Source organism: Eulemur rufifrons, chromosome 2 (assembly GCF_041146395.1).
Source record: "Eulemur rufifrons isolate Redbay chromosome 2, OSU_ERuf_1, whole genome shotgun sequence".
NCBI lineage: Eukaryota > Metazoa > Chordata > Mammalia > Primates > Lemuridae > Eulemur > Eulemur rufifrons.
The window spans coordinates 61,280,561-61,304,174 of record NC_090984.1 but is presented as its reverse complement, the minus strand read 5'-3'; the positions used below and the strand labels follow the sequence as shown (position 1 = coordinate 61,304,174).

General features: G+C 52.9%; 5 protein-coding genes across 12 annotated transcripts; 2 read left to right on the top strand and 3 right to left on the bottom strand.

Annotated features, from left to right (window-relative positions):
- On the bottom strand, positions 1-1,095 carry LTB4R (leukotriene B4 receptor). Its single transcript, XM_069492715.1, has one exon. It carries the CDS (start codon positions 1,072-1,074, stop codon positions 1-3), a length of 1,074 nt encoding a protein of 357 aa, XP_069348816.1. The 5' UTR covers positions 1,075-1,095.
- A 3,564-nt stretch (positions 1,096-4,659) lies between these two features.
- On the bottom strand, positions 4,660-8,713 carry LTB4R2 (leukotriene B4 receptor 2). 3 transcript variants are annotated; one of them, XM_069486157.1, is made up of 3 exons: positions 8,672-8,713; positions 6,394-6,441; positions 4,866-6,019 (listed from the first exon to the last, which is right to left on the bottom strand). In XM_069486157.1, the coding sequence occupies exon 3, from the start codon at positions 6,007-6,009 to the stop codon at positions 4,933-4,935; it is 1,077 nt and encodes a 358-aa protein (XP_069342258.1). In that variant the 5' UTR covers positions 6,010-6,019; positions 6,394-6,441; positions 8,672-8,713; the 3' UTR covers positions 4,866-4,932. The 3 variants fall into 3 exon arrangements, with proteins under 3 accessions (XP_069342247.1, XP_069342269.1, XP_069342258.1); XM_069486146.1 differs by lacking the exon at positions 8,672-8,713 and having other exon boundaries at positions 4,660-6,019; positions 6,394-6,519; XM_069486168.1 differs by lacking the exon at positions 8,672-8,713 and having other exon boundaries at positions 4,660-6,080; positions 6,396-6,519.
- An 82-nt stretch (positions 8,714-8,795) lies between these two features.
- On the top strand, positions 8,796-11,492 carry CIDEB (cell death inducing DFFA like effector b). 2 transcript variants are annotated; one of them, XM_069486222.1, is made up of 5 exons: positions 8,799-8,952; positions 9,247-9,391; positions 10,248-10,397; positions 10,634-10,824; positions 11,004-11,488. In XM_069486222.1, exons 1-5 carry the CDS (start codon positions 8,912-8,914, stop codon positions 11,134-11,136), a joined length of 660 nt encoding a protein of 219 aa, XP_069342323.1. In that variant the 5' UTR covers positions 8,799-8,911; the 3' UTR covers positions 11,137-11,488. The 2 variants fall into 2 exon arrangements, with proteins under 2 accessions (XP_069342333.1, XP_069342323.1); XM_069486232.1 differs by lacking the exon at positions 10,248-10,397 and having other exon boundaries at positions 8,796-8,952; positions 11,004-11,492.
- A 93-nt stretch (positions 11,493-11,585) lies between these two features.
- NOP9 (NOP9 nucleolar protein) lies at positions 11,586-17,179 on the bottom strand. 2 transcript variants are annotated; one of them, XM_069486129.1, is made up of 10 exons: positions 16,764-17,179; positions 16,120-16,563; positions 15,213-15,323; positions 14,831-14,972; positions 14,513-14,705; positions 13,410-13,550; positions 12,876-13,004; positions 12,450-12,686; positions 12,133-12,238; positions 11,586-11,796 (listed from the first exon to the last, which is right to left on the bottom strand). In XM_069486129.1, exons 1-10 carry the CDS (start codon positions 16,999-17,001, stop codon positions 11,639-11,641), a joined length of 1,899 nt encoding a protein of 632 aa, XP_069342230.1. In that variant the 5' UTR covers positions 17,002-17,179; the 3' UTR covers positions 11,586-11,638. The 2 variants fall into 2 exon arrangements, with proteins under 2 accessions (XP_069342230.1, XP_069342237.1); XM_069486136.1 differs by lacking the exon at positions 13,410-13,550.
- A 111-nt stretch (positions 17,180-17,290) lies between these two features.
- Positions 17,291-23,331, top strand: DHRS1 (dehydrogenase/reductase 1). 4 transcript variants are annotated; one of them, XM_069486192.1, is made up of 9 exons: positions 17,291-17,386; positions 17,867-18,040; positions 19,247-19,390; positions 19,539-19,618; positions 21,176-21,308; positions 21,607-21,753; positions 22,292-22,361; positions 22,714-22,794; positions 22,933-23,331. In XM_069486192.1, the coding sequence occupies exons 2-9, from the start codon at positions 17,891-17,893 to the stop codon at positions 23,067-23,069; spliced, it is 942 nt and encodes a 313-aa protein (XP_069342293.1). In that variant the 5' UTR covers positions 17,291-17,386; positions 17,867-17,890; the 3' UTR covers positions 23,070-23,331. The 4 variants fall into 4 exon arrangements, with proteins under 4 accessions (XP_069342293.1, XP_069342285.1, XP_069342302.1 ...); XM_069486184.1 differs by having other exon boundaries at positions 17,291-17,436; XM_069486201.1 differs by lacking the exon at positions 17,291-17,386 and adding an exon at positions 17,451-17,635.
- The last annotated feature ends 283 nt before the right edge of the window (positions 23,332-23,614 follow it).

Sequence of the window (23,614 nt, the reverse complement as noted above, 5' to 3'; positions counted from 1 at the left end):
CTAGTTCAGCTCGCTTCCCTCGGGGTCGGGCTCCGGAGTCGCGGGGGCGCCCCTCACGGTCTGGGCCAGGGAGCCCCCGCGGCGGGCGCTGGACCCCTCGGAGCCCGTGCCCTCCAGCAGCTTGGCGAGGAAGCCCACGCCGGCCGAGCGCAGCAGGCCGCCGCCGGCGCACGCGTACAGCACCGGGTTCACGCTGCTGCTCAGGAAGGCGAGCGCGATGAGCACTTTACGGGCCAGGCTCAGCCGCTGCCCCACGGGCCCGGACCCCGCAGGCTGGCCGGCCAGCGCGCGGCCCGCCTCGGCCAAGTTCACCACGTGGTAGGGCAGCCAGAAGGCCGCGAAGGCCAGGATGATGAGTGCCACCAGGCGGCCGGTGCGGCGGCTGCGGCGGAAGCGCCGGGCCTGCAGCCGGCGCCCGATGTCGGAGTAGCTAGCCACCACGACCACGAAGGGCAGCAGGAAGCCCGTGATGGCCTCGAAGAGCAGATGGAAGGCCCTGTGGCCTTCGTTGGTGTAGTTCAAAGAGCAGTGCAGGCTCCTGTTGTTCTGTACCGAGATCACCGTGCGGTACACGAGGACGGGCGTGGCCAGCAGGAAGGACACCACCCAGATACCTGCCAGCAGCCGCCTGGCAGTCGTCTTGGTGCGCAGTTTCTGGGATACAAAGGGGCGGGCCACCGCCAGCGAGCGGTCCAGACTCATGGCGGTGATCAGCAGAACGCTGGCGTACATGCTGACTCCGCAGATATAGTGGCACAGGCGGCAGCCAGCCAGTCCAAACCTCCAGGTGCCTCGAGCCAGGAAGTGGAGGAAAAAGGGAGCAGTGAGCAATACAGCCAAGTCGGCCAGGGCCAGGTTCAGCACCAGGAGGGCAGTGACGGAGCGCTTCCGCATCCTTTTCAGGATGCTCCACACCACAAAGCTGTTGCCAGGGAGCCCCACAGCCAGCGCCACCGACAATAGGATGATAGCCAGCGCAAAGATGAACATAACATTAAGTGAGGAGGATGCTACGGGAGAGGTAGTGTTTGTTGCCATTGTAAAAACCTGGAGAGCAAGGGCGGACACGCACATGAGGGTAGAGGACCCAGGGTTTCCTGCCGTCCTGTACACACCTAATCTGAGTACTCTGGTCTGTCTCCAAGGTCAGCAGCATCAGAGACACCTCGGAAATATACTGCCCCCATCACTGCCTGATCCCCTGTCTTAAGGGGATCTGGCTGAGTAGAAAGACTAGTTTCCTAACTGGGCCACGGGGCCCCTTCCTGCCCACAGACCCAATTGCAAAATGCACACACAGTGGCGGCAGCAGCAGCATTTCCGGACCTTTTCAGCCTCTTTCCCTTAGGAGACCTGAAGCCCCCAACCAGTCTGGGAGGCTTTCCTCACCAATTCTGCACCTTTGAAAGGCTAGGTCCTCTGTCCCCTCCCAGGCCGTTCGCCCCTCAGTCCCACTGACTTCCTCCAGTCACCTACCCACCCTCCCCAGAGATGCCCAGGGTTCACCAGGAATAACAGTGATGGGGAGGAGTTCCTGGACAGGCAACGAGGACAAATCCTCCCAACTCTTTTTACACTGGCCAAGCTTGCTTTGGAGATTCCTTTGCACTTTCTCTCATGGCTGCACCTGTCCCAACCCCACCCCCACTCCCAGGATACTTACTTACAAGCTTTGCCAGGGACTGTTTGGAAGGTGGTGCCAATCCCAGGGTCAGGGCAAAGTGGTGTAGCCTATCCCTGGATCTGTCCCAGTGCCAGGATCCTGGCCCCGGGTCTGGGTGCTGTCAGCCAAGTCAGCCAGAGAGGAAGTGCTACCGAGCAGGGGAGGCAGAAGACGCATCTTCCTGAGGGTGGGGCTGAAACCCCCACCCCTCCCTTCACTAGGGGGGGGAAAGTCTTTGTGTTCTAGGGCAGTTCATCGGGGAGGAGGACTCTTGAGGCATGAGGCAAGATGAGAAGGGGCAGCGAGAGAGGAAAAAGGGGAGGGGGGAGTGAGTAGGCTGGGGTGTGGCCTCAAGATGCAGGTCTAGACTGGAGAATTGAACAAAGTAATGAATTGTATCATGTAAGAGAAGGAGGGCAGGAAACCAGAAAGGAGAAATGGGTTCAGATTGAGAGGCTAGAATACTGGTATCTTTATATCTTGTGTGAATAATGTAGAGTTTTAGGTTAATAGGAAGTGTAGGTTAGAACTGTAGGTTCTGGGTTTGGGTTTGGCAACATCATGGTTTAAAGAGGGCATGTTGGTGAATGCCGAAGAGGGCAGCACCCTGCCTTTGGCTTCAGTTCAAGCCATGACGTAGCTTATGGGAAAAGGGCCATCGCCCAGCACTCTCCATCCCGCTCCTTACTTGAAGGGATTGGTTCCATTCAGGTCAACAAATTTTCCAGTCTCTTTGGTAGAAGTCAAAATCCAGATGGTCTCCTTGGTATCACACAGAATGCCAATTTCTTCCCTTTCCCCCAACCACTTGCCTTGCACTTGTCCATATGGTCTGGATTTAAGATCTGGGTGCTGGGAAAGGAGATTGGAACCACCTCTCTCCTACCTTCCCATGCCTACTGTCCAGTTCTCCTTTAGACACACAGAGAAGGTCAAGGCTAAGGTAGGCTGGGCTGAGCATGAGGAGCGGGAGTGAGGGGTCAGGAGCTGTGATGCCTCATGCCCGCCCTGCCAAGAGGGAAAGACAGGAATGTGGAAAGGTAAAAAGCCCCAAAAGGGTCACCCTTCCCTTCCCTGTATGGAGAGACATCTCCTTTCCTTGAAGTCTCCTGTAGAAGCTAGGAACTAAAGATTCCTTCCTTCAACCTGACCATGAGCCTTCCGGCTTTCCTTTCTACTCTGTCACTTCTCAGGAAAGATGCAGGGTGTAATAGTGTAATGGCATTTGCTGAGGTCCCTCACCCTTTCCAGAGCCCCCCTTTTTTGAGAAAAGCCAGGGCAACATTAACCCAGCAGCTGTCAAGCAGAGGATATGATGAAAAGAAATGGGCTGAAACCGCAGCAAGAACTGAAGACAGAGTTGAGGAAGGGCTTTATGATCACACTGGGTGTGTGAGATGAGGAGTATGTAACAGAGGAAGTTAGGGAACTTCTGCCCCAGCACACGAGGTCAGAAAGAAGCCCCCGAAGTCTGTGTTTGAAGATAGAAGCTTCTGGCTCAGAGTTCCAGGGGTCAACCAAAGGCCGATTCAGATAAAGGCTGGGTTGTCTACTGGGCGCAGTGGCTCATGCCTGTAATCCTAGCACTCTGGGAGGCTGAAGCAGGAGGATCACTTGAAGTCAAGAGTTTGAGACCAGCCTAAGCAAGAGTGAGACCCCGTCTCTACTAAACAGAGAAAAATGAGCCAGGTGTGGTGGCGCACACTTGTAGTCCCAGCTACTCGGCAGGCTTAGACAGGAGGATTGCTTGAGCCCAGGAGTTTGAGGTGGCTGTGAGCTAGGCTGATGCCATGGCACTCTAGCCTGGGTGAAAGAGCGAGACTCTGTCTCAAAAAAAAAAAAAAAAAAAAAAAAAAGACTGGGTTGTTCTTGCCTCCTATCTCAAGGTACTCCCCACCCTTATCTCCCTCGATGACCTTTCTTCCCCCCACCCAGGACTAGGCACTCTAAGCATACATCCCTGATGTCCTAGCTCAGAGGTATACTCCAATCCCGGTTTTGGTGGCCCTGGCATGACTCTGGGGACTGGATTTCCTTTGCTCTTTCTGGCCTCTTCTAGGAGGAGTGTGAACAGTCACTAAAGCAGAAGCTGGGGTGATGGTCAGGGTAACCATTCAGGGACCAACCATCTCAGTTTCCTGGGGGACTGATGGGGCTGGGACAATGGATTTTCTGGGCCAAGTGGGATGAATTGGTCCCTTAGTGATCACATGTGTGTGCACATGGATCTCCCCTGGAAAGAATCCCAGTCTGCATTCCCTTAATAAAACATGTCATGATCTAGAACAGTTTTTAGACTTAGAGGTAGATCCCAAATGTGGGGGCTGAGAAGTATTGGGGAAGGGATTAGGAACAGCTGGCAAAGTCTTGGGAGGAGTCAATACTTGGCAAAGAGAAAAAAGAGAGAACGGAGAGGTGGCACCTTCTAAAAAATTCTTCCTGTTGTCTACATATTCCCACCATTCCCCATACCCCCTCATCCTCAACCCCCAAACTTCCCCTAGTTTAGTGAGTGCCTGCTCCTGGGTTGCTTTTCAAGTCAGGTAGTCTTTGGGGGAAGGGTCAGATGGTCAGAGAGGAAGGTAAGTCTCAGACTCCCAGGGCCCCTACACCATTGTCCACTCCTTGTGTGCCTCTCTTCCACTGTACCAACCACAAGACAGACAGGAAAACTTTCCTTTCAAACCCCAGAGATTCACTTTCTCCTTCCAGAGCCAGTTTCTTCCCCCAGGAGGCTCTTATAGACCCAAGAATGGATCCCATTCCCACCCCTCATCCAAGCTCCCATACTTTCCTTCCTTTTTCTCTCTTCATTTCCAGAGTGGTTGTATGGGTTGGCCTGGAAGAACCAGGGCACCTGGCCTGGGGAGACCAGGGCAAGATGCCACTGAAGGCTGGCACTGCCCAGCTCTGGCCTGACCCAGCAGAGAACTAGATGGCTTCAGTACAACTCAGGCATGATGAACCACCAGAGGGAGCACACTTACGCCATCATCTAATGGCTTCCTGGTGTATTTCACAATAATAGCTATTGGCAACAAGTAAGCATCCCTGGAACATGGGTACATGCCAACCTGTAAGCACACAGTAGTCAGTTAACATGGACCATCACCGCCCTCATAATCCCTCAGCTTGGAGGAACCTGGCCTGCCCAGGTGTATATCAACCCTACCCGGCCAGACCCAAACTGTAGTCAGAGAAGGGTCCCCCAGTGCTCAGGGGTAATGGAAAGGCATAGGGAGGCACAGGCCTGGTTGTAGGGTTTAGTGTCAAGGGTCCCATTCCTGACTGTCCCTCTCCATCCCTCCGCCGGGGTCCCCATTTCCCCTGCCCAGGCCCACCACTTTTAGCTGAGGTGTAGTGCGGAGTTCCATGGTCCCCTCCCTAGAACGGCCGCCCCCTCGGGCCTCCCCAGAGCCCTCGAAGAGCCGTGTGAGGAAACGGGGACCTGCTCGGGGCAGCAGATCCCCGGCGGTGAAGACATAGAGCACCGGGTTGACACTGGAGCTAAAGAAGGCCAAGGCCGTAGTTCCCGCCCGCGCCGCCTGGCCCGCCCCGCCAAGCCTCGCCAAGGCCCCTTCCGGAGGAGCAAGAGCGGCGGCCGCCTGCAGAAGGTTGACCGCGTGGTAGGGGGCCCAAAGCAAGCCGAAGGCGAGCACGATGGCGCTCACCAGCCGGCCCACCCGCGTCCCTTGCCGCCCGGAGCCCCAGCGGGCGCCCCGCAGCCGCGCCAGCGTCACGCTGTAGCAGCCGAGCATCAGCCCAAAAGGAAGCACAAAGGCGGTCAGAGTCTCCAGGCTCAGGTGGGCGGCGGCGTGGGCCGGCGACGGGTGGCACAGCTGGCACACGCGGTCCCTCCACAGGTGGCGGTAGACGGCGGCCGGGACGGCGAGCAACAGGGCGGCCAGCCAGACGGCGAGCAGCAGGCGGCGGGCCAAGGCCGGGCTGCGCAGCCGGGGCGCCAGGAAGGGGCGGGTGACGGCGAGGCAGCGCTGCAGGCTGAGCAGGCCGGTGAGCAGCACGCTGGCATACATGCTGAGCGCGCACACGTAGTACACCGCCTTGCAGCCCGCCTGGCCCAGCGGCCAGGCCCGCCCGGTCAGGAAGGCCACGAAGACCGGCGTGAGCAGAAGCACCGCGCCGTCGGCCAGCGCCAAGTGCAACACGAGCGTGGCCGCCAGCGGCCGCCCCCGTGCAGGCCGCCAGCCCGCCAAGCTCCACACTACGAAGCCGTTGCCAGGGAGTCCCAGCAGCGCCGCCAGCAGCAGGAAGGCCGTGCCTGTGGCCCGCGAGGCCTTCCAGCTCAGCAGCGTCTCGTTCCCTGGGGGACTGTAGCAGACCGACATCCTTCTTGGCCTACAGTGGGGTGGAGGGGCCACAGAAGGCATTCAGGGCTGGGCAGAAGCCCATGTTACCTCTGACGCCTGGTGGGAAGGGACTGTGCCTCCCCCTTCCACCCTTCCTGCAGCCTGCCTCTATTCTGTCTGGGACCCTTGATTTCCTAAACTCAAACAATACTCCTTCTTGGAACTCAGATCCCCTGCTCCCAGTCAGCGGACTTCCCCCACTCCAGGCTCCTTCCCAGAGCTGCAGGTCCACACTCCAGGCTGTCACTATCTCCACCTCCACCCTTCTAGCCTGGCCCCTCCTCCTTTGCCCAGCCCCATTCCTTATACCTCAGGGCAAAAGTGGGTGGTGGGGAGTAAAGTGGCATGAGCAGATCTACTTACACAGCTGGGAGCACGCTGGGTTAGGGTCCTCCAAGGGGCCTAGGGAAGCTGAAAGGTGAAGCAGCAGTGGGTGAGGTGCCTACTCCTGTCCTGCGCCTGTCACATTTACAGAAGGTGAGGCGTGAACGGGGAGGGACAAGATGGGCTCATCCTGGGCCTTCTTGGGGCCCCTCCCTCACCCTACTCCTTCCCATCACTAACATGTCCAGGCGTGTGAGAGCCTGCCTCCCCAGGAAACAGGAGGGGAGTAGGAGCACTCTGCTGAATCCTGACCCTGGTCCTGCTTCTGTTCTCATCCCTCCCCTAGCTCTGGCCCCAATCCTCCCCGCCCACCTTGTGCAGCACTGATGTAGCATAGGAGGTGACCCGAACTCATTCCCCCAGCTGCTCTATCTTTGCCTGTTTCCAGCCTCCTTGTCCTGCTGAGCCACCCTTCTTCCTCAGCTCCTGGCCTGCCTCCTCCCATCTCTTGCTTTGGGCCCTGTCCCAGTCACTCCACCCCCAGGGCTCTCACTAGGCTTTCAAATGTCAGCTTTTCCATGTGAGGCATGGTGCTAAGGTTCAGGGGGTGGGGAGGTAGAGGATGCACAGAGGCATAAGGGGCTTATAACCTGGTTGGGGAGTTGTAACACACAACCTTGAAGAGACCACACTATCAGGTATAAGAAAGGGTACAAAGGTAAAGACATACTGAGAAGCAGCCCTGTCTTCTCAGAGAGGTCAGGCAAAACTTGGAAATGAAGAGATTTGAGGGGGGCCAGGAAATCGCGAGTTGGAGAAGGGAAAAGAAAGACCTCTGCCCAGTCAGTAGCCGGAACCGGGGGTTCTTTGAGCACCAGGACACCAGGAGTATTATCTTAGTTCGTGTTACTCCACAGCAGAGCCTGAGCTAAGGGCAATGGGCACAGGTTATGCTGTATTTGGAAGGTCAGCTCAGGAAGCCAGAGTGAGGGAGCAGTGTAAGATAGGGAACAGGAAAGCCAACAAGAGCATGTTATTAAGTCCCTCCCTTCAGCAGACACTGGGAACCTCTGCCCAAGACAGAAGACTAGGGCTAGCCCCATTATTTGAGGATTATCCTGGGGCATTAATGATTAATGCCCCTAAACTTGCAGCCTGTACTTGTCAGGGGGTTGAGTGAGCTGCCAGACTTTCTGACCATGCTTGTTCTGTCCCAGCTGGAGTTGCCCCAAAAGTGGTGGCAGGGGAATTCCCACAAGGGAGTGTCCCAAACTGACCAGAGATGGGGCCAGTTGGGATTCCAAATAAAGAAGCTCACATACAGTGTGATCAGTCCAAAGCATTTATTAGGGGAACTTACAGAGTGGGCTGCAGCAAATCCTCATGACAGTGAGAGATGTTCTACCTAGGTATGTCCACAAAAAGGGAGTCAAGGTAAGGAGTTTATATATGACGGTTTAAGGAATTTAGCTTAGAGTTGGGGCCAGTTTCTTTCTGTGTTTTGGGCAATCAGTGCTTGGGAATGGTTAAGGCCTTGGCTTGAGCTCAAGCCTGCAGGAGAAATGCAGCTGGCCGGGTCACAGCGCAATGGAGGCACTCTGTTTCTCAGTCAGGACATAGAGAGAAAGTGAGGAAACTTGGGGACCCTGCAAGGCTCCTGGGCAGGAAAGCAGAAATTGTGCTCATTTGAGGGGTTCAATGTCAGTGAGAGTCTGAGCTTCCATGCAACTGTCCACCACAGCTGCAACTGAAATCAGAGGTGGGACACAGGGTACCAGAAGCTAAAGTCCTGATGCTACCAAAGGACATCTCCTGCCCAACTCATATCTTCTTCATGTCCATTAATTGGCAAAGGAAAAAGGTGACAGAGGTCACTATTTCAGTGTGGCTGAAGCAGATAGTTCCAGAGAATGAAGCCAGAGCAATGTTGTGCCAGCCCATCTCCTCAACCAAGGAAGCAGGATCAGGTAAGCAGGAAGGCCAGGGTCCCAGACAGAACCCTGGTGACCCTAGATCAGGATCCACTCTCTCCTCACACCCCTCCTCACACTGACTTACCTCTCATTTTCCCCAAGCCCCGCCCATGCTCCCATCCATTTCCCCAACCTCAGCCCCACCTCCCTTTCCCTAAAGCTGCAGCTTATGGCCTTTCCAGTAGGTGGCAGCACATACAGTCCAGCGCACATAAACGCCCCTTCTCAGAGGCTGGGAGCCAGAAACTGTCCCTAGAAATTCCCTCCACAGAAATAAAAACACCAGACATCACATTCCATCCTTTTACATAGTTCTCATTTACTCTCACAACACACGCCCTCACCAGAGACACGCATAAGCTCCTGTAGCATTTGCTGGGCAGTTCTTCCTCCACGATCCCTCCCGTCGAGCCCCTCCTCCCTCTCTCCCCTTGGACTTTGCCTTCTTACTGGCCAGGCAGGGGGGGCCAGAGTCCGGGCTTGACTCATTCCCTACCTCATCCAGGGCTGAGATCCCAGCTTTGTAACAGAAAACACCACTTCAGCCCCAGGACAGCAGAGAACCACCCAGCCCAGAAGCCACCATGGAGTACCTCTCAGCCCTCAACCCTGGCGACCTGCTCAGGTGACTTCTAACCCTTCTCTCTGCCCTCCAACTCTAGGGATATGGGCAGGGCAGCAAAACTCCACTCAGCCCTAGGAGACTCACTCACTTGTACCCCATCCTGTCCTGCCGCCACTCCACAGTGGGTTGGTCCAGCTCCTGAAGTCCACCCCCACTCTATGGTCTCTCCCCCTCTCCCTCCTCTAATCTGCTACCCTAACCTGCAAACTAGATCCCTCCCTCCCAAGCCCTGCAGCCACCCCACCCCCATCATCCCCTCTGCGCCCCTTTTTGACCTTTCTTACCAACTACCAGGTCCGTGTCTAATATAAGCTCCAAGTTTGGACGTAGGGTCTGGACCTCAGCTCCACCACCCCAGCGACCTTTCCGTGTCTGTGATCACAAGAGGACTATCCGGAAAGGTCTGACAGCTGCCACCCGCCAGGAGCTGCTAGACAAGGTGAGCCAAATGCCTGGGTTCCTACAGCAGGAGTAGCCAAGGGGCTGAGAATGGTGACAGATGGAGCAGAAAGGTCTGAGGCCGCACAGTTGCCCCGGCCCAGAGGGGTAAAAGCAGGGAGGGTAAACCCAATGACCTCTGCTGCATTTGGGTCAATGGTTTATTTTCCACATAGTGAGTGTTTCTTTGGGAGAAGGGGAAGCAGTAGGTGGTAGGGAGGGTTGGAGGGATAGAATTCAGAAGTCAGTATGGAAGGGCGATTTGTATGACAAATCAAGTTCAAATCCTGTTTCTGCCACTTCCCAGATGTCACACCTTGGGAAGTTATTCAACCTATCAAAACTTCAGTTTCTTCATCTACAAAACAATAATAATAATACATCACCTCCTAGGGTTGTTGAAAGGAGTAAAAGGGGATAATGTATGTAAAGTGTTCATGCATATAACGCTCAAAGAGGTTAAACAGTACTACTCCAAACAGTTCTGGAGAACTCTGAGGATGGGGAAAGAGTGAGGTGGGACGTTGTAAATAAGATAGAAGGAGGGACTTGAAGAGAACCTGGCTAGCTTTTCGATTCCAAACCAGTATGGAGTAGCGAGTGGCTTGGAGGAGAGCAGGGGGAGATGACAATGACATGGTAGGAGCAATGAGGAAAAAAAGTCAGTCCCTAGTGAGGGTCCCCCAACAACTAAAGAACACTGAGAGCTGCAGCCTTTAAAAGGGATGGCAAAATGCCAGGAAGTAGACTGGGGGTGTCAACCAGTGTCTAGAGCTAACCAATGGATGCTGAGCAGCTGAACAGAAGGGCATGGGATAAGATCTGCCCCTTCCTTCCTGCTTCTGGCCACTGTGCAGGCACTGGAAACCCTGCTGCTGAGTGGAGTGCTAACCCTGGTGCTAGAGGAGGATGGGACTGCAGTGGAGAGTGAGGACTTCTTCCAGCTGTTGGAGGATGACACATGCCTGATGGTGCTGGAGTGCGGGCAGAGCTGGAGCCCCACCAGGGTGAGGCCCAGGCTAGGGCTGCTTAGACCACCAATTCTTTATAGCTCTCCCAAGCTCCTTCTCTAACCTAACCCTAACCTTGGGGGCAGAGGTGCTGGGAGAGCTGTAGAGTTATCAAGGACATCACATAGTGCACAGACAGTCCAGGGAGGGGTGGGTGTGATCCAGTGCTGATGGGGATTAGTGGTGGGCGGCAGGGCGTGAGGGTTCATTGCACTGATGGGGGTGCCCGACAGAGTGGAATGCTGTCCTATGGCCTGGGCCGGGAGAACCCCAAGCACAGCAAGGACATCGCCCGCATCACCTTTGATGTGTACAAGCAAAACCCTCGAGACCTCTTTGGCAGCCTGAACGTCAAAGCCACATTCTACGGGCTATACTCCATGAGTTGCGATTTTCAAGGACTTGGCCCAAAGAAAATACTCAGGTCAGAAATCAGAATGTCATACTTCCCCATCCCCAACAGTTGGACAGTCCCCATAATTCCTGCTCTGATATCCACCTACCCCCAGTTAGCTCTTGCTTGTGGAAAACCTTCAGCCCCCATCGATGGCCTCCTCCCGGGTTTCCCTAATCATCTGATTTCCTCTTGTCTCTGCCTTTCAGGGAGCTCCTTCGGTGGATTTCCATGCTGCTACAAGGCATGGGCCATATGCTGCTGGGAGTTTCCTCCACCCTTCGCCATGTAGTGGAGGGAGCTGAGCAGTGGCACCAGCAGGGTCGCCTCCATTCCTACTGAAAAAGGGCTCTGAGCTTCTACCCACCCACCCCCAGTTCCATGAGACTCACTGTGAGGACTGCGACAGCATCAGGTTTCAGGACCTGCAGACAGTGCAGGCCCCATCGTAACAGAACTCATCACATAATGCCTTATACCCCAAACCTACACCCTTACTTGAAGAATGCTCTCCATTCCTACCCACATTTCCAGCCCCCCACTTAGCCTGAAAGGCCACAAGCCTATCCCCAGGCATCTGAATCCCAACCTGACCGTTGCTACATCTAGATCCCTTGCCAATTCCTCCTGTCCCTAAGCCCCCAGCACACTGATGAACAGATCCTCTCTAACCTTACTGTGAGATCTCTGTCTCCATACCCTTCCCTACCAAAATAAAAACATTTCAATAAAAATATAAAATGTTTACCAATAAGACTTTTGAATCCAATTTAAACCAGGAAAGAAATGGGATGATACTCTTTTCACCCTCTCCCACCAACAACCAGTTCCAGATCCAAAGGCCTCAGCCTTCAAGTATGGAGTTCAATGCCCGCCTCCGCTTAGCCACCGCACCCTGCTGCTGTTCCCAAGCCTCTCGTCGCTTCAGGAACGTAGTCAGTGCCACATTTCGAGCCACATGGTGGCCAAAAGGGTCTCTTATCAGCTCCTGGTTCTGCTCCCCTGCAAAGGAAACCACTCATGTTTAGTACCACCCGTGCTCGAAGACAGACTCTACTTGGAGTGAAGGTCCCTCCATTTTCCTCAGACCCTGGACCTGCCACTGAGATAGACTGAACACTCCCCAAAGAACAGAAGCCAAGAGGAGGGGTGGAAGCAGAGTACTACACAATCAGTCAGCAGAGGGGAAGGGGAAAGCAGACTGCTAAGAACCCACAAGCAAGATTACTTTTTGGAACTGAAGTCTCTGCTAAATTTAAGTCCACTCCCCAGCCACTCAGCATCTGGAGTAAGAAGAAGGAAATTCTGGAAACATCAAAGAGAGGTGCTGGTACTCACCCAGCTCAGTAGCAATTTCCTTCCGGGCCCCCAAGGCTGCTCCATTCCAGATGGCATCTAGCACTCGGCTGCCATGGCGACTACAGGCCAGAGCCACATACTGTCCCTGCATTGAAACAAGCAAGGTAGGTCCCTCTAGGGAAGACCATGAAAGTATGTTGGGGGGGAGGAGGGAAGGGGGAGTGAAGAGTTTAGAGGCTAAGTCAAAATAGTCTAGGAACTACATATCTTCTCTTTGAAGGTATAGGCCTGGGGGGAAGCTCATATTCTCTAAATGGATGATGGCGGGAAATCAAGGCAGAAGCCAGAAGTCTAACCTTTAGGGTCTGCAGCACACGGCGGCGCTGTTTTCGTGTCACAGAGGGGCTGGTCAAGATGGCATCCAGCACATGGGAGCCAGCAGGGCTTTGGGCCAGAGCCAGAAGTTGTGGTCCCGTCAAGACACCCAGACTTCGAAGTACAAGACCAGGAGTGGAAAAGTGCAGCAGATGCTGAAGCAGTAGAGACCCCAGGACTGTCACTTCCTCCAGGGCCCTGGCTGCAGCCATTTCCACCTAGAAGCACAGAGATAGGAAATTAGGAGGCAGCCACCATGCCAGGTGGATGAGCCCATCCCCAGGATAAAGCCACCTCCACCTAGATGAAGTCAGAAATCTCACCACCCTCACCTCAGGACAGGCTTCCTAAGTCCTACGAGGCTTGGCCCCCAGTTAGTCACTGGCTTGGCCTCTCCCCTACCTCACCTGGTGCTCCGCAGGCACCGCCCCCTCCTCCTCCTCCGTCAGTCCATAGTACACCTCATATGCCATCAAAGTGGCAAAGAGAGGTACGCAGGCCACTTGCCGGGATGAGGGCTCTGCACAGTGGAATGCCTAGAGTGGAAGACAAAACATGATGCTCCTGAGAACTTCTCTATCCCTAACCTCACCTTTCTAGACAGTGAAAACATTCAGAAAAGGTGGGAAGGCCTAACTCCACAGGAATGTAAGCTCTATGAGGGCAGGATCTCATCTGCCTTACTGTATCCCTAGCCTCTATACACATAACAGGGGTTGAATAAACGTATATCCCTTAAACACATTTCTCTCTTAGTTCTGGGAGATAATTTTCATTCTGGGGCTGTGAAATGGCTTTGGCCTCATTTTTCCCTGTATCTGTGAACTCCCTAGGCATTAGACCTCTTGGGTCCAGAAGTACAATGACTTAAGATTAGATAAGTCCTAACAGGTAGAATTTGGACCGACAACATAAATGGATCACAGGTAATATCCACTCACCTCCAACAACAGCTGCAGGACCTGGGCTTGGTGGGCCCCAACTCTGCGGCAGGCCCCCACCAGGGCAACAACTACCCCTGTGTGGCCCTGGGCCAAGACAGCTTCCAGGGCGGGGCTCAACTCTTCAAACACAGGCAACAGCTGAGGGGAAACATGGGATAAAGAATCTTTGGCATTCTAGTACTGGTGGGCTAAGTTATTCAGAGAAATTTTCCCACTGAAAACAACTAAAAATGCTAAATAAAACATAAAAAGCTCAGTGGCTCACACCTGTATTCCTAGCACTCTGGGAGGCAGAGGTGGGAGGATCGCTTGAGGTCAGGAGTTCGAGACCAGCCTCAGCAAAAGTGAGACCCCATCTCTACTAAAAATAGAAAAACTGGGCCGGGCATGGTGGCACATGCCTGTAGTACCAGCTACTCGGGAAGCTGAGGCAGGAGGATCACTTGAGCCCAGGAATTAGAGGTTGCTGTGAGCTGGGCTGACACCATGGCACTCTAGCCCAGGAAACAGAATAAGACTCTGTCTCAAAAAAAAATTTTTTTAAATCATAAAAATCATTGCCAATATCAGGACTTTTGTTTGGCTGGACAAAGCCCAGGACGAGGGGGCAGTCCTTGAGGTGCCGCCTCACAGAGGAATAGGGACCTTAAATGGCCCCTCTCTATGTGTAAGGGAGAGCTAGAGGGTAAGGGAAGACTAGAATTAAACATGCTCTTCCACTCTAACTCACAACCCCTGAGACCACAGGGAAGCCTGCCTTGGTGCTAAACAGTAAAAGAAAAGAGAAGCTATGGCAACAGCCCCACCAATCACGTGGACTTGTAGCCAAGTACCCAGAGTGTGAGTGGGCCATGGAACCTCAAGCTGCAAGCTTGAATTAAGCCAGTCTCCTACTTTGTACTCACACCTGAGAGAAGCCAAAACAAATCCTCTCTGAGAGAGGGCAACCTCATTCTAAGCTCTGGAAAACCTCAAGGAATAACTTTTCAAGGGCGATGGTCAGCACGTTGTCAAAGATATATAGAGACACGCACACAATGAAATAAGGCCCAATGATTAAGAATTAGCAGAAAGACACCCAGCCCAGGTTTCCAACTCACCAGCTCAGGGGCAGTGATTGCATCTAGTAAGCGCTGCAAAGGGAAGTTGGCAATGGGATGTGCAGCCAGGGTCTGCAGCTGCCCCTGGAAGTGATCCTCAAAGAGGCTCTGGAGCCTTGGGGGCTCCAACACCAGCAGCACCTGCTCTAGGAGTCTGGAGCTCGTCTGATCCCGCACAAATAGCAGTAGGGGACTGGAGACAAGAAGGGGATCAGGCAGTCTTAATGTCACTTCATCCAAAATACAGTTGCACCACATCACCTCATTCATTTCACACAACCCCACCAACCTTGGTCAATCCTGAGGCCCTGACCATACCTGCCATCTGCTGAGGAATTACGAGTACTCAGGTAGTCAATCACAGCATTGCAGAGATGGGCACAAAACTGGGGCCGTCTGCGGTGTAAAATCTGTAAGGCCACTTGAAGGCAGAAGCTGGAGATCTTGTCAGTGATAAACACTGTGGGGAAAGGGCCAAAATAAAGCAGCTTTCCCCAAATCCAGAGAAACTGCACAAACTCAAACCTGAAGCAACAAGATATAGGAGACCACGGACACAAAGGGTCTATACATAGTGCTTTGCAATATCAAACCAAACAGGTTTGAAAAGAACAAGAATAACCTGACCTAAGGGCCTTGCTTGGTGGTAATCACCACCAGAAAAATAGACTCTAGACCCTCCTCCTACTTCCCTCCTTACCAGCAATGTCCTTCAGAAAGCAGGAGCTCAGGTCCTGAAGGCAATTCAAGAAGGTTTCAGGGACCTCAAAATCAGTTGGCTTACATTCCCGAGCTGGGACCCTTTGTGGTTCTGAAGAAAGATCAAGAACATGTGCAGTGGTGAGATCACAAACTGCCTTCCAGGAGGAAAAAGAATTCCACAGATGAACAAGGATTCAGCTTGGATGCACAACAAATGTGACACAACTGAATGTCTCTTCTGGATGATTGAACTCGGACTATATTCTGTTGTAATTTCTCTAAGAAACTTCAACCAGCTCCCCCATGGCCCATAGGAGACAGCTCAAACTCCTCAGCCAGGTATTCAAGGCATTCCAAAATCAGGCCTCATTTAAATTCTCTAAACTTATTTCCCAGAGTTTTTCAAAATGTGGATCACAGCCTATGACTGTATCATAAAATCAAATTAGTGGACTCAACCAGCATTTTTTAAAACGGAAATAGAGCAGAATAAAGGAAAAGAGAAAAAAAAAAAAAAAAGAGTGGCTTGTGTGTAGCAAAGATATTGTTTCCCAAACTTTTGCTTGAGTCCAGTAGGTGTATTTACACATATGTATAGGTTGAGTCATGTTTAAAAAAAAACTTCTTACCATGGGTTTTGGCAAAAAAAAAAAAAAAAAGGTAGCTTAAAATCCGTTTTCTTTATGACTCACCTCCTCTTCCTGCCCCTATCCTAATAGCTGTCTCCTCAACTGTACATCCTTACCTCTGGGCCTCTGCACACACTAATCTTTGGCCTGCTAAGCTCTGTCCTAATTTTTCTGCTAATTCTTCAAGGTCAAGCTCCCCCATGAGCTTATGTCTCCTTCTAAACTTCCTAAACTCTCCTTCACGCTAGGTCCACTTCCCTCTCTCGTAATACTTACCGGACGATTGGGAGCCACGGGGCCTGGCTCTCTCAGACTCCAGGATAGTCCCTCCTAACACCTGCAGCAGAGTTCTGACCACGAAGCTGCCATGTGTGTCTCCACAGTAGAAAAGAAAATCATCACACACCTCAGCAGCTAGTCCCAGGACAAGCTCCTCCAGGGTCTCCATGGGACCATCCTTCCCATCCTCCACTTCCTCCTCTTCTGCAGGACTCCCCAGCAATCGAGGCAGCTGCAGCAAAGCACTTTGCAATACATGGACCCCACACCGGTGACAGGCCACAAAGCGCAAGTTGGAGCGCAAAGCAGCCCATACTCGACAGAACGGTTTCAAAGGACTGAACTCCAACAGTTCCTGCACCATCTCACTGGCGGTTCTGTTCGTGGACAAGGCTAAGGCCTGAGCCTCCACTTCCTTCAAAATATTGCGCACCATCAGTTCTGGAAAGGTGAGGAAAGAAATATTTTAAAGAGACTGAGAAGAGAATATGGTTATATTTCATCACTTAACTAAGGAGCGGGGGCCGAGGAAGAGGACTCAGGAAATTAAACTAAGTCCCCACGCCCTGGCGACCCCCAAAAGTTTCCTTGCCTGTCCTGGATTTTATGCTCTTGGTCTAAACCCCGAAGTTCCTCCCTACCTCGTTCTTCCCCAGCCGTAGGAGACTCTTTCAGCGCGGACAGCGCCCGGCGGAAATACCCCAGAGCTTCAGAACTCAGGTGAGGGTGCGAATCTAAAGCCGGCTCCGAGCGCCCATCCGGAGGTTGCCGCTCGCGGCCTGGTGAGGGGCGCCCCGACCCCTTGGCCCCGCGCCCCCGTTTGCCACCAGCTGGGAACCGGCGCCGCACCTTGTGGGGAGAGCGCAGACCCAGCCCCATGGGTGCTTCGGAACCTTTCCGGCTGCAAAACCTTGCTTAGCCAAAGACCAACTCTCAACGCCGTGAGGCGTGAGCCTAGTCCCGACCAAGTTTAGAAACCCTGGCGCTCTCCTGGCGCAGCCTCTACGTCATGGCTCCGCGACGGCCCTTACTCGGCCGGCGTGGGTGTGTCCCCATATCGCTCCTCCCCCACGTGCGGCCCTAAGCCGGGCCCGGGACTCCCGCCCCTCCGCCCCAGATAATAATCGACCCAGGTGCTATGATGCGATCCTTGAGCTTTGCTTCCACAGCATCAGCTCAATCCGCGCCAGAAGCCAGATTTCCACCCCAGCCGTAATCACCTCGTCCCGCCCCTGCGTCCGGAATTAAAGTTCTCGAACTACAGGTATGGCGAGCTACATAGCGCGAGAACCCCAGAGGCAGCACAGGTGGCAGGTAAGGGGGCGAGCTCCTCCCACTTAGGTCTCAGGGTCTCCGGGCTTCGCGCTCGTGCGGGACCCGGAAGCCGCGCCCCCGCCTCGGCCGGACGAGGCCAGGCCAGGGCCAGAGCTCCAGATGACTCAGGACTTTGTGTGGACGCGCCCCGAGGCTGCAGCGGCAGATTCCCCCACCCAGCCCCACTCAGAGGGTCGCGGTAGGTTCCAGCACTGGACAGCCCCACCCTGCCCCTTTTACATTCCCTGGGCCTTGCAAAAGGGACAGTTAGCCTTGCCCTGCGTCTCGCACTCAGTTGTCCTCCCCTGAAACTTCTCCTGTCCCCTCAAAGGATTCCGATCTGTCTCCCCCTCTTAGCCCTAGTGAGGCCCCCCCCTCCACACACACACACTCGGCAGGCTTCCCTCAGAACAAGTCTTTGCTTCCACAGGCTTTCCACCTTTGCCTATGAGTCATGGCAGCTCCCATGAAGGGCCAAGTGTGTGTGGTGACTGGTGCCTCCAGGGGTATTGGCCGTGGCATCGCCTTGCAGCTCTGCAAAGCAGGTGCCACAGTTTACATTACCGGCCGCCATCTGGACACCCTTCAGGCCACTGCTCAGGAGGTGAGTGCTTCCCCCAGGACCACAACTGTACACAGCACCTGAGGGAGCCCTTCGGTTTAACCACTGCCTCTCCTGATCCCTTACCTGAAACTTTAACATACTCAACAAGGCATGAATATTTACTCAAAGTGGAATAAATAAACCCCATAAATAATTAACTTCAGGTAAGGTCGAGTTTTGCCACCAAGTGGAAAACCTTTGTGTTTGAGAGCTTCAGGGATTTTGAAATGACAACTGAAGAGTTGTAGGCCTGCGTTTTTCTCTATTTTAAACAAGACTTTACTGAACTGTACAGTTGACTTCTCTACTGGATTTCAGTTAAATAATTGCCCATGATTTGCTAGGCATTGGGTAGAGCACTGGGGTTACGAAGACTGATAATTTCTGCTCTTAAAAGATAGAGTTTAACAAGAAGTCAGGTGCAGAAACCAATCATTTCAATGTAATGTGAATATGGTAAGTTATAAGGGAGACATGCACAGAATGCTTTAGGGGCATGGAGATGAAATGGGGGAATGCTTTCGGAAAGCATTCTGGAGGAGGTAGTTCTTAAACTGAGTCTGGGAAGGTAAGAGTTAAGTAAAGGAAATTACTCTCTACTTGCAGAGTACAATGCCTTCCACATGATAGGCCTCAGTAAATACTTAGATTATTAAACATTTACTGTAGTTTTTTGGGGGGTTTTGTTTTGGTTTGGTTGAGACAGAGTCTTCTGTCACCTGGGCTTGAGTGCCATGGCATCAGCTTATCTCACAGCAACCTCAAACTCCTGAGCTCAAGCAATCCTCCTGTCTCAGCCTCCCGAGTAGCTGGGACTACAGGCGTGTGCCACCACAGCTGACTAATTTTTCTATTTTTAGTAGAGACAGGGTCTCACTCTTGCTCAGGCTGGTCTCAAACTCCTGACCTCAAGCGATCCTCCCGCCTCAGCCTCCCAGAGTTCTGGGATTACAGGCGTGAGCCACCATGCCTGGCCTACTTCAGGTTATTAAACCTGAGATCCCAATCCACCTTGCTCTGTGGCAGGAGGGCCTGTCATTCCTAAAACTCTTCAGACACCAGAGGGCAGTATAGCCTGCCTTGTTGCCTGAGTGCTGGCTTTCTGTGAGTGCCTTCTCAGTTCTCAAGTCCACTTTGGTTGGGGGAGTTGTGTTATGTCTCACAATTGTGTATGACTGTGAGCTCATGTCCCCTGTCCCTCTCCAGGCGCAATCCCTTGGGGGCCAGTGTGTGCCCGTGGTGTGCGATTCAAGCCAGGAGAGTGAAGTACGAAGCCTGTTTGAGCAAGTGGATCGGGAACAGCAGGGGCGTCTAGATGTGCTGGTCAACAACGCTTATGCTGGAGTCCAGGTACCCTTTGAACTTTGATCTCAGCTCCACAATCCTGACCTCCCCCTCTGACCCAAGTCCATGTCCCCAGTTGTCCCTTCCATCACCCAGCCCTTCACACCTTCCTGCCTTCAAATCACCCAACTGATCACCCTCCCTATGCTTCCAGACAATCCTAAACACCAGAAATAGGGCATTCTGGGAAACCCCCGCCTCCATGTGGGATGATATCAACAATGTCGGACTCAGGTGAGTGCTCCCCTTGCCCCACTGTCAGGGCCCGGGCTCCCATCACTCACTTAGCCAGCTCAACGGCCAGACCTTTTCCCATATTCCCTCTCCTTTTCCCTCTGGTGCCCCCCGCCCCCCATCTCTTTCTTCTCCCTTCTGTTCCATTTGTCCCACTTATCTCTGGAGAAGTTCCATCCAGGTGAGTCTCTACCTGGGAATGTCAACTTCTGCCCTGTCTCTCAGTAATTTTCATCTGAACAAGCCCTTGGCCTTTCTCCTGCCTTACTCTCTGCCTATCCAAATGCAAGACCCAGAAGGGAACTTCCTCCTCTCGGTAATACATACAACCTATAGTCTACGTTTTCAAAAATGGTTAGAGGGAGAAATTGTTCTGTTTTAGATCAAGAGAAGGCTAATAAGAAAGAGCAAGCACCAGCCTTCCTTGGGTTCCACATCCTCACTCCAGACCCACAGGCAAGGGCACTGCCAGGTCAGAATTTGGAGGGGAAGGATGTCTTGGGGTCACATATACATCTGGCACAGGAGTGAGATGAAACACAGCACTTAGAATTTGCCCAGCATAATGTGTACCAGTCATGTCTCTGTTTATTATCACTGGAATGATGTTATCCTCTCATGTAATTAAACTTCACTTGACGGATGTGATCAGTCACCTGTGGGAGCTACCAAGAGAGTATCTGCAAATCTGTGACAAGAGCACGTGAGAACACCCACCACTCTGATTTTGGTACTCTGGGGGCAATCCCAAGGAAGCAGGATTATACTGCAACTCTGATTTCCAAAGTGAAAGAAAGATTGTGAGGACAGAGGGGCGTGGTCAGCCTAAAGGCAAGAAAGGAAAACCCTAAGAGCTGGAAACTGGCCAGTGCCCTCCAGAGGGAATGGAAAAATTGACATGTAAAACATTATTTCTATGTAAACTAATCCATACATTCAGTCAATTTGAATTATAGCTCAATAAGACTCTTTGGAGGAATTGACAACCTAAAGCTCAATGAGAAGAATAAATGTGTGAGAACAGCCGGGAAAATTCTGAAAACAGATTAATGTCTTATGGGTGAGGGGAATTTGCTTCCCCAATCCGTGATATTGCCCATATTAAAATGTATGATGATAAACTAGTTAAAAGAATGCAGTACAGGTATAAAGATAGATGATAAGTCAACGAAACAAAATTTACATAGAAATGATGTTTTAGATGTCAGTTTTTCTTTAAACAATTTTGTCTGTACTTGTTCTTTTATAGTTTTCCATGTAGACCCTATACATTTCTTAAGTTTTTTCTCCCTGAATTATTTTGTTTGTAATTGCTATCTTGACAGAGCTCTTTTCTTCCATTATGTCTTCTGAAGTTGAGCATTTCTCAGTGTTACTGTGACCCCTTTTTCCTCTCAGCATGTGGCCTCAGGCCCCTGGCTCCCCAGGTCTGCGTTGGCCCCAGCAGGCTTCCGCCGGCTGACTACAGCCACAAGAAGGCAGAGGGAGCTGCCAGAGGCTGCGACCCCAGGCCACCATTAACACAGCTCATTCCTTCTTCTCTCCCCCACCTTCTAGAGGCCACTACTTGTGCTCAGTGTATGGGGCACGGCTGATGGTACCAGCTGGCCGGGGGCTCATTGTGGTCATTTCCTCCCCTGGGGGCCTGCAATATATGTTCAACGTCCCCTATGGCGTGGGCAAAGCTGCGGTAAGGACCCAGTGACATAGGAGCTGGGGAGGTATAAGGCAGTGATGGTACCATTCCCCAGCGGTCAGGATGGTAAGCCTGGCTGCTCTCACCTCCCCCTCTGCCTCATTAAGGGACAGTTCCCTTGCTTGGGCTCCCCTTGCTCAGTAGAACAGGCATTGCGCTGGGGAAGGTGGACAGTTGAGACCTCAGGGCTCCTGGGAAGGGCAAGGGGATGGGGTATCCCCAGTGGAAGCAGGGAGGGAAGGTGACAGGGCCACATGCCCTGGCTCTCACCCTACCTTCCATCTCTCCACAGTGTGACAAGCTGGCTGCTGACTGTGCCCACGAGCTGCGGCACCATGGAGTCAGCTACGTGTCTCTGTGGCCAGGGTTGGTGCAGACAGAACTGCTGAAGGAGAATATAGCAAAGGAGGAGGCCTCACAGGACCCGTTGCTTAAGCAGGTTGGCAAGGAGAGGGCAAGGGAAACAGCGAATGCAGGGGAATCTGCCTCTCCATCCTCAACGACGGCACAATAACGAGAGTAAATATTCCCACTCACCGGGTGCTCACTGTGGCAGGCGCAAGGCTGAGCATGGTACACACATTATTTCCTTTAATCCTGTGAGGGAGATAATATCTCTATTATACAGATGGCAAGACTGAAGCCCAGAGAGGTTAAACTTGTTCAAGGTCACATATGTCATAAGTACTCCAGATCCTACACACTTGACCCCTGCATTGAACTAGACTAGAAGCTCCAGACACTAGCTGGCTTGGTACTACCAGATCCTTCCACGGGAAAGGCAGCGGGTCCAGGTGCCAGGGTACAGGGCTTGCCTGCATGTGGGGAGGAGCAGCTCTGGTGCCTTCTAAAACAGTGGGTCCTACAAGTCCTGCACGAGGTCTTTGGCCTCTCTTTCTCCTGGAACGGAAGTTGAAAGGGGGAGAGGGGGTTTGGACCTGGAAATTAACCCTCTACTTCTATGCCCTGTGTTTCAGTTCAGGTCATGTTTCTCATCTGCAGAAACCACAGAAATGAGTGGCAAATGTGTGGTGGCCTTGGCAACAGGTAAAAAGGGTGAGGGCAGCTGGTAACAAGAAAAGGCATAGAGGACCTGCAGGGCAGTGGCTCCCAGTGCCCTGGTCTGGTTCGGGAGGTGGTTGAGAAATACACCCTTATTTTCACTGGCTTTCAGGGGCCCAAAGGGTCAGGATTCCCAGTTTGAGGTTTGGTAGCCTTAGGAATTGGCTCCTGGGAGGTGTGGCCAAGAGCCAGAGAGCCAAGAACCTTCCTAGGAACAGAAAGAAACAGTTCTCTAGGGCTCCTGAGTCTGTCTCAGTGGTGCCCTGTCCCGCTGGGCCCAAACTGTGCAACTACGCACTCCCATGCCTGCCAGCTCCAGCTCTCTGTGTGCCCACAGACCCCAATATCCTCAGCCTGAGTGGTAAGGTGCTGCCATCCTGTGACCTGGCTCGACGCTACGGCCTTCGGGATGTGGACGGTAATGGTTCTGGCCCTGCAACCAGCCTCGGCTGCTGTTCCTTCTGTTCCCTCTGTCTCCCTCTGTCTCTTAGCCAAGGTTGGGGTGTCCGAGGAGTGGAAAATGAGGATCTAAGCCTCCTCTTCGTGTTGTCCCCAGGCCGCCCTGTCCAAGACTATTTGTCTTTGAGCTCCGTCGTCTCGAATGTCTCTGCCCTGGGCTGGCTGTCCTCCTACTTACCCAGCTTCCTCCGCATGCCCAAGTGGATTATCGCCCTCTACACTAGCAAGTTCTGACCCTCCTGGTGGTGTCACAATTATGCTTGTCTTCTCATTTGGGCTGTGGTGGTTGGGCCTGTCTCGGTGGAATATGGCAGGCTTTCTCGCCTACCCATACCCTTGACATGGAGAGAAGACCTTTGCCGTGTGTCCGTGGTGAGTTCTGGGGGCCCTCATAGGTCCTTCTTTGTGCCTTGGTTCTCCTCATCCCTACATTTTACTTTTTGTCTCAGTATTGAAAAATGCTTTGGGAGCTAATAAAGGTCTCATTTCTGCTTCAGTGTGTTTTTTTGTGAGTTTGGTTTTGTTTTGTTTCTGAGACAGAGCCTTGCTCTGTCACCCAGGCTAGAGTGCAGTGGCATCATGATAGGTCTCTGCAACCTCAACTCCTGTGCTCAAGCAATCCTCCTGCTTAAGCACCCCCAGTAGCTGGGACAACAGGCATGGTCCTCCACGCCTGGCTAATTTTTTTTTTTTTTTTGTAGAGATGGGGTCTCACTCTTGCTCAGGCTTGTCTCGAACTCCTGACTTCAAGTGATCCTCCCACCTTGGCCTCCCAAAGT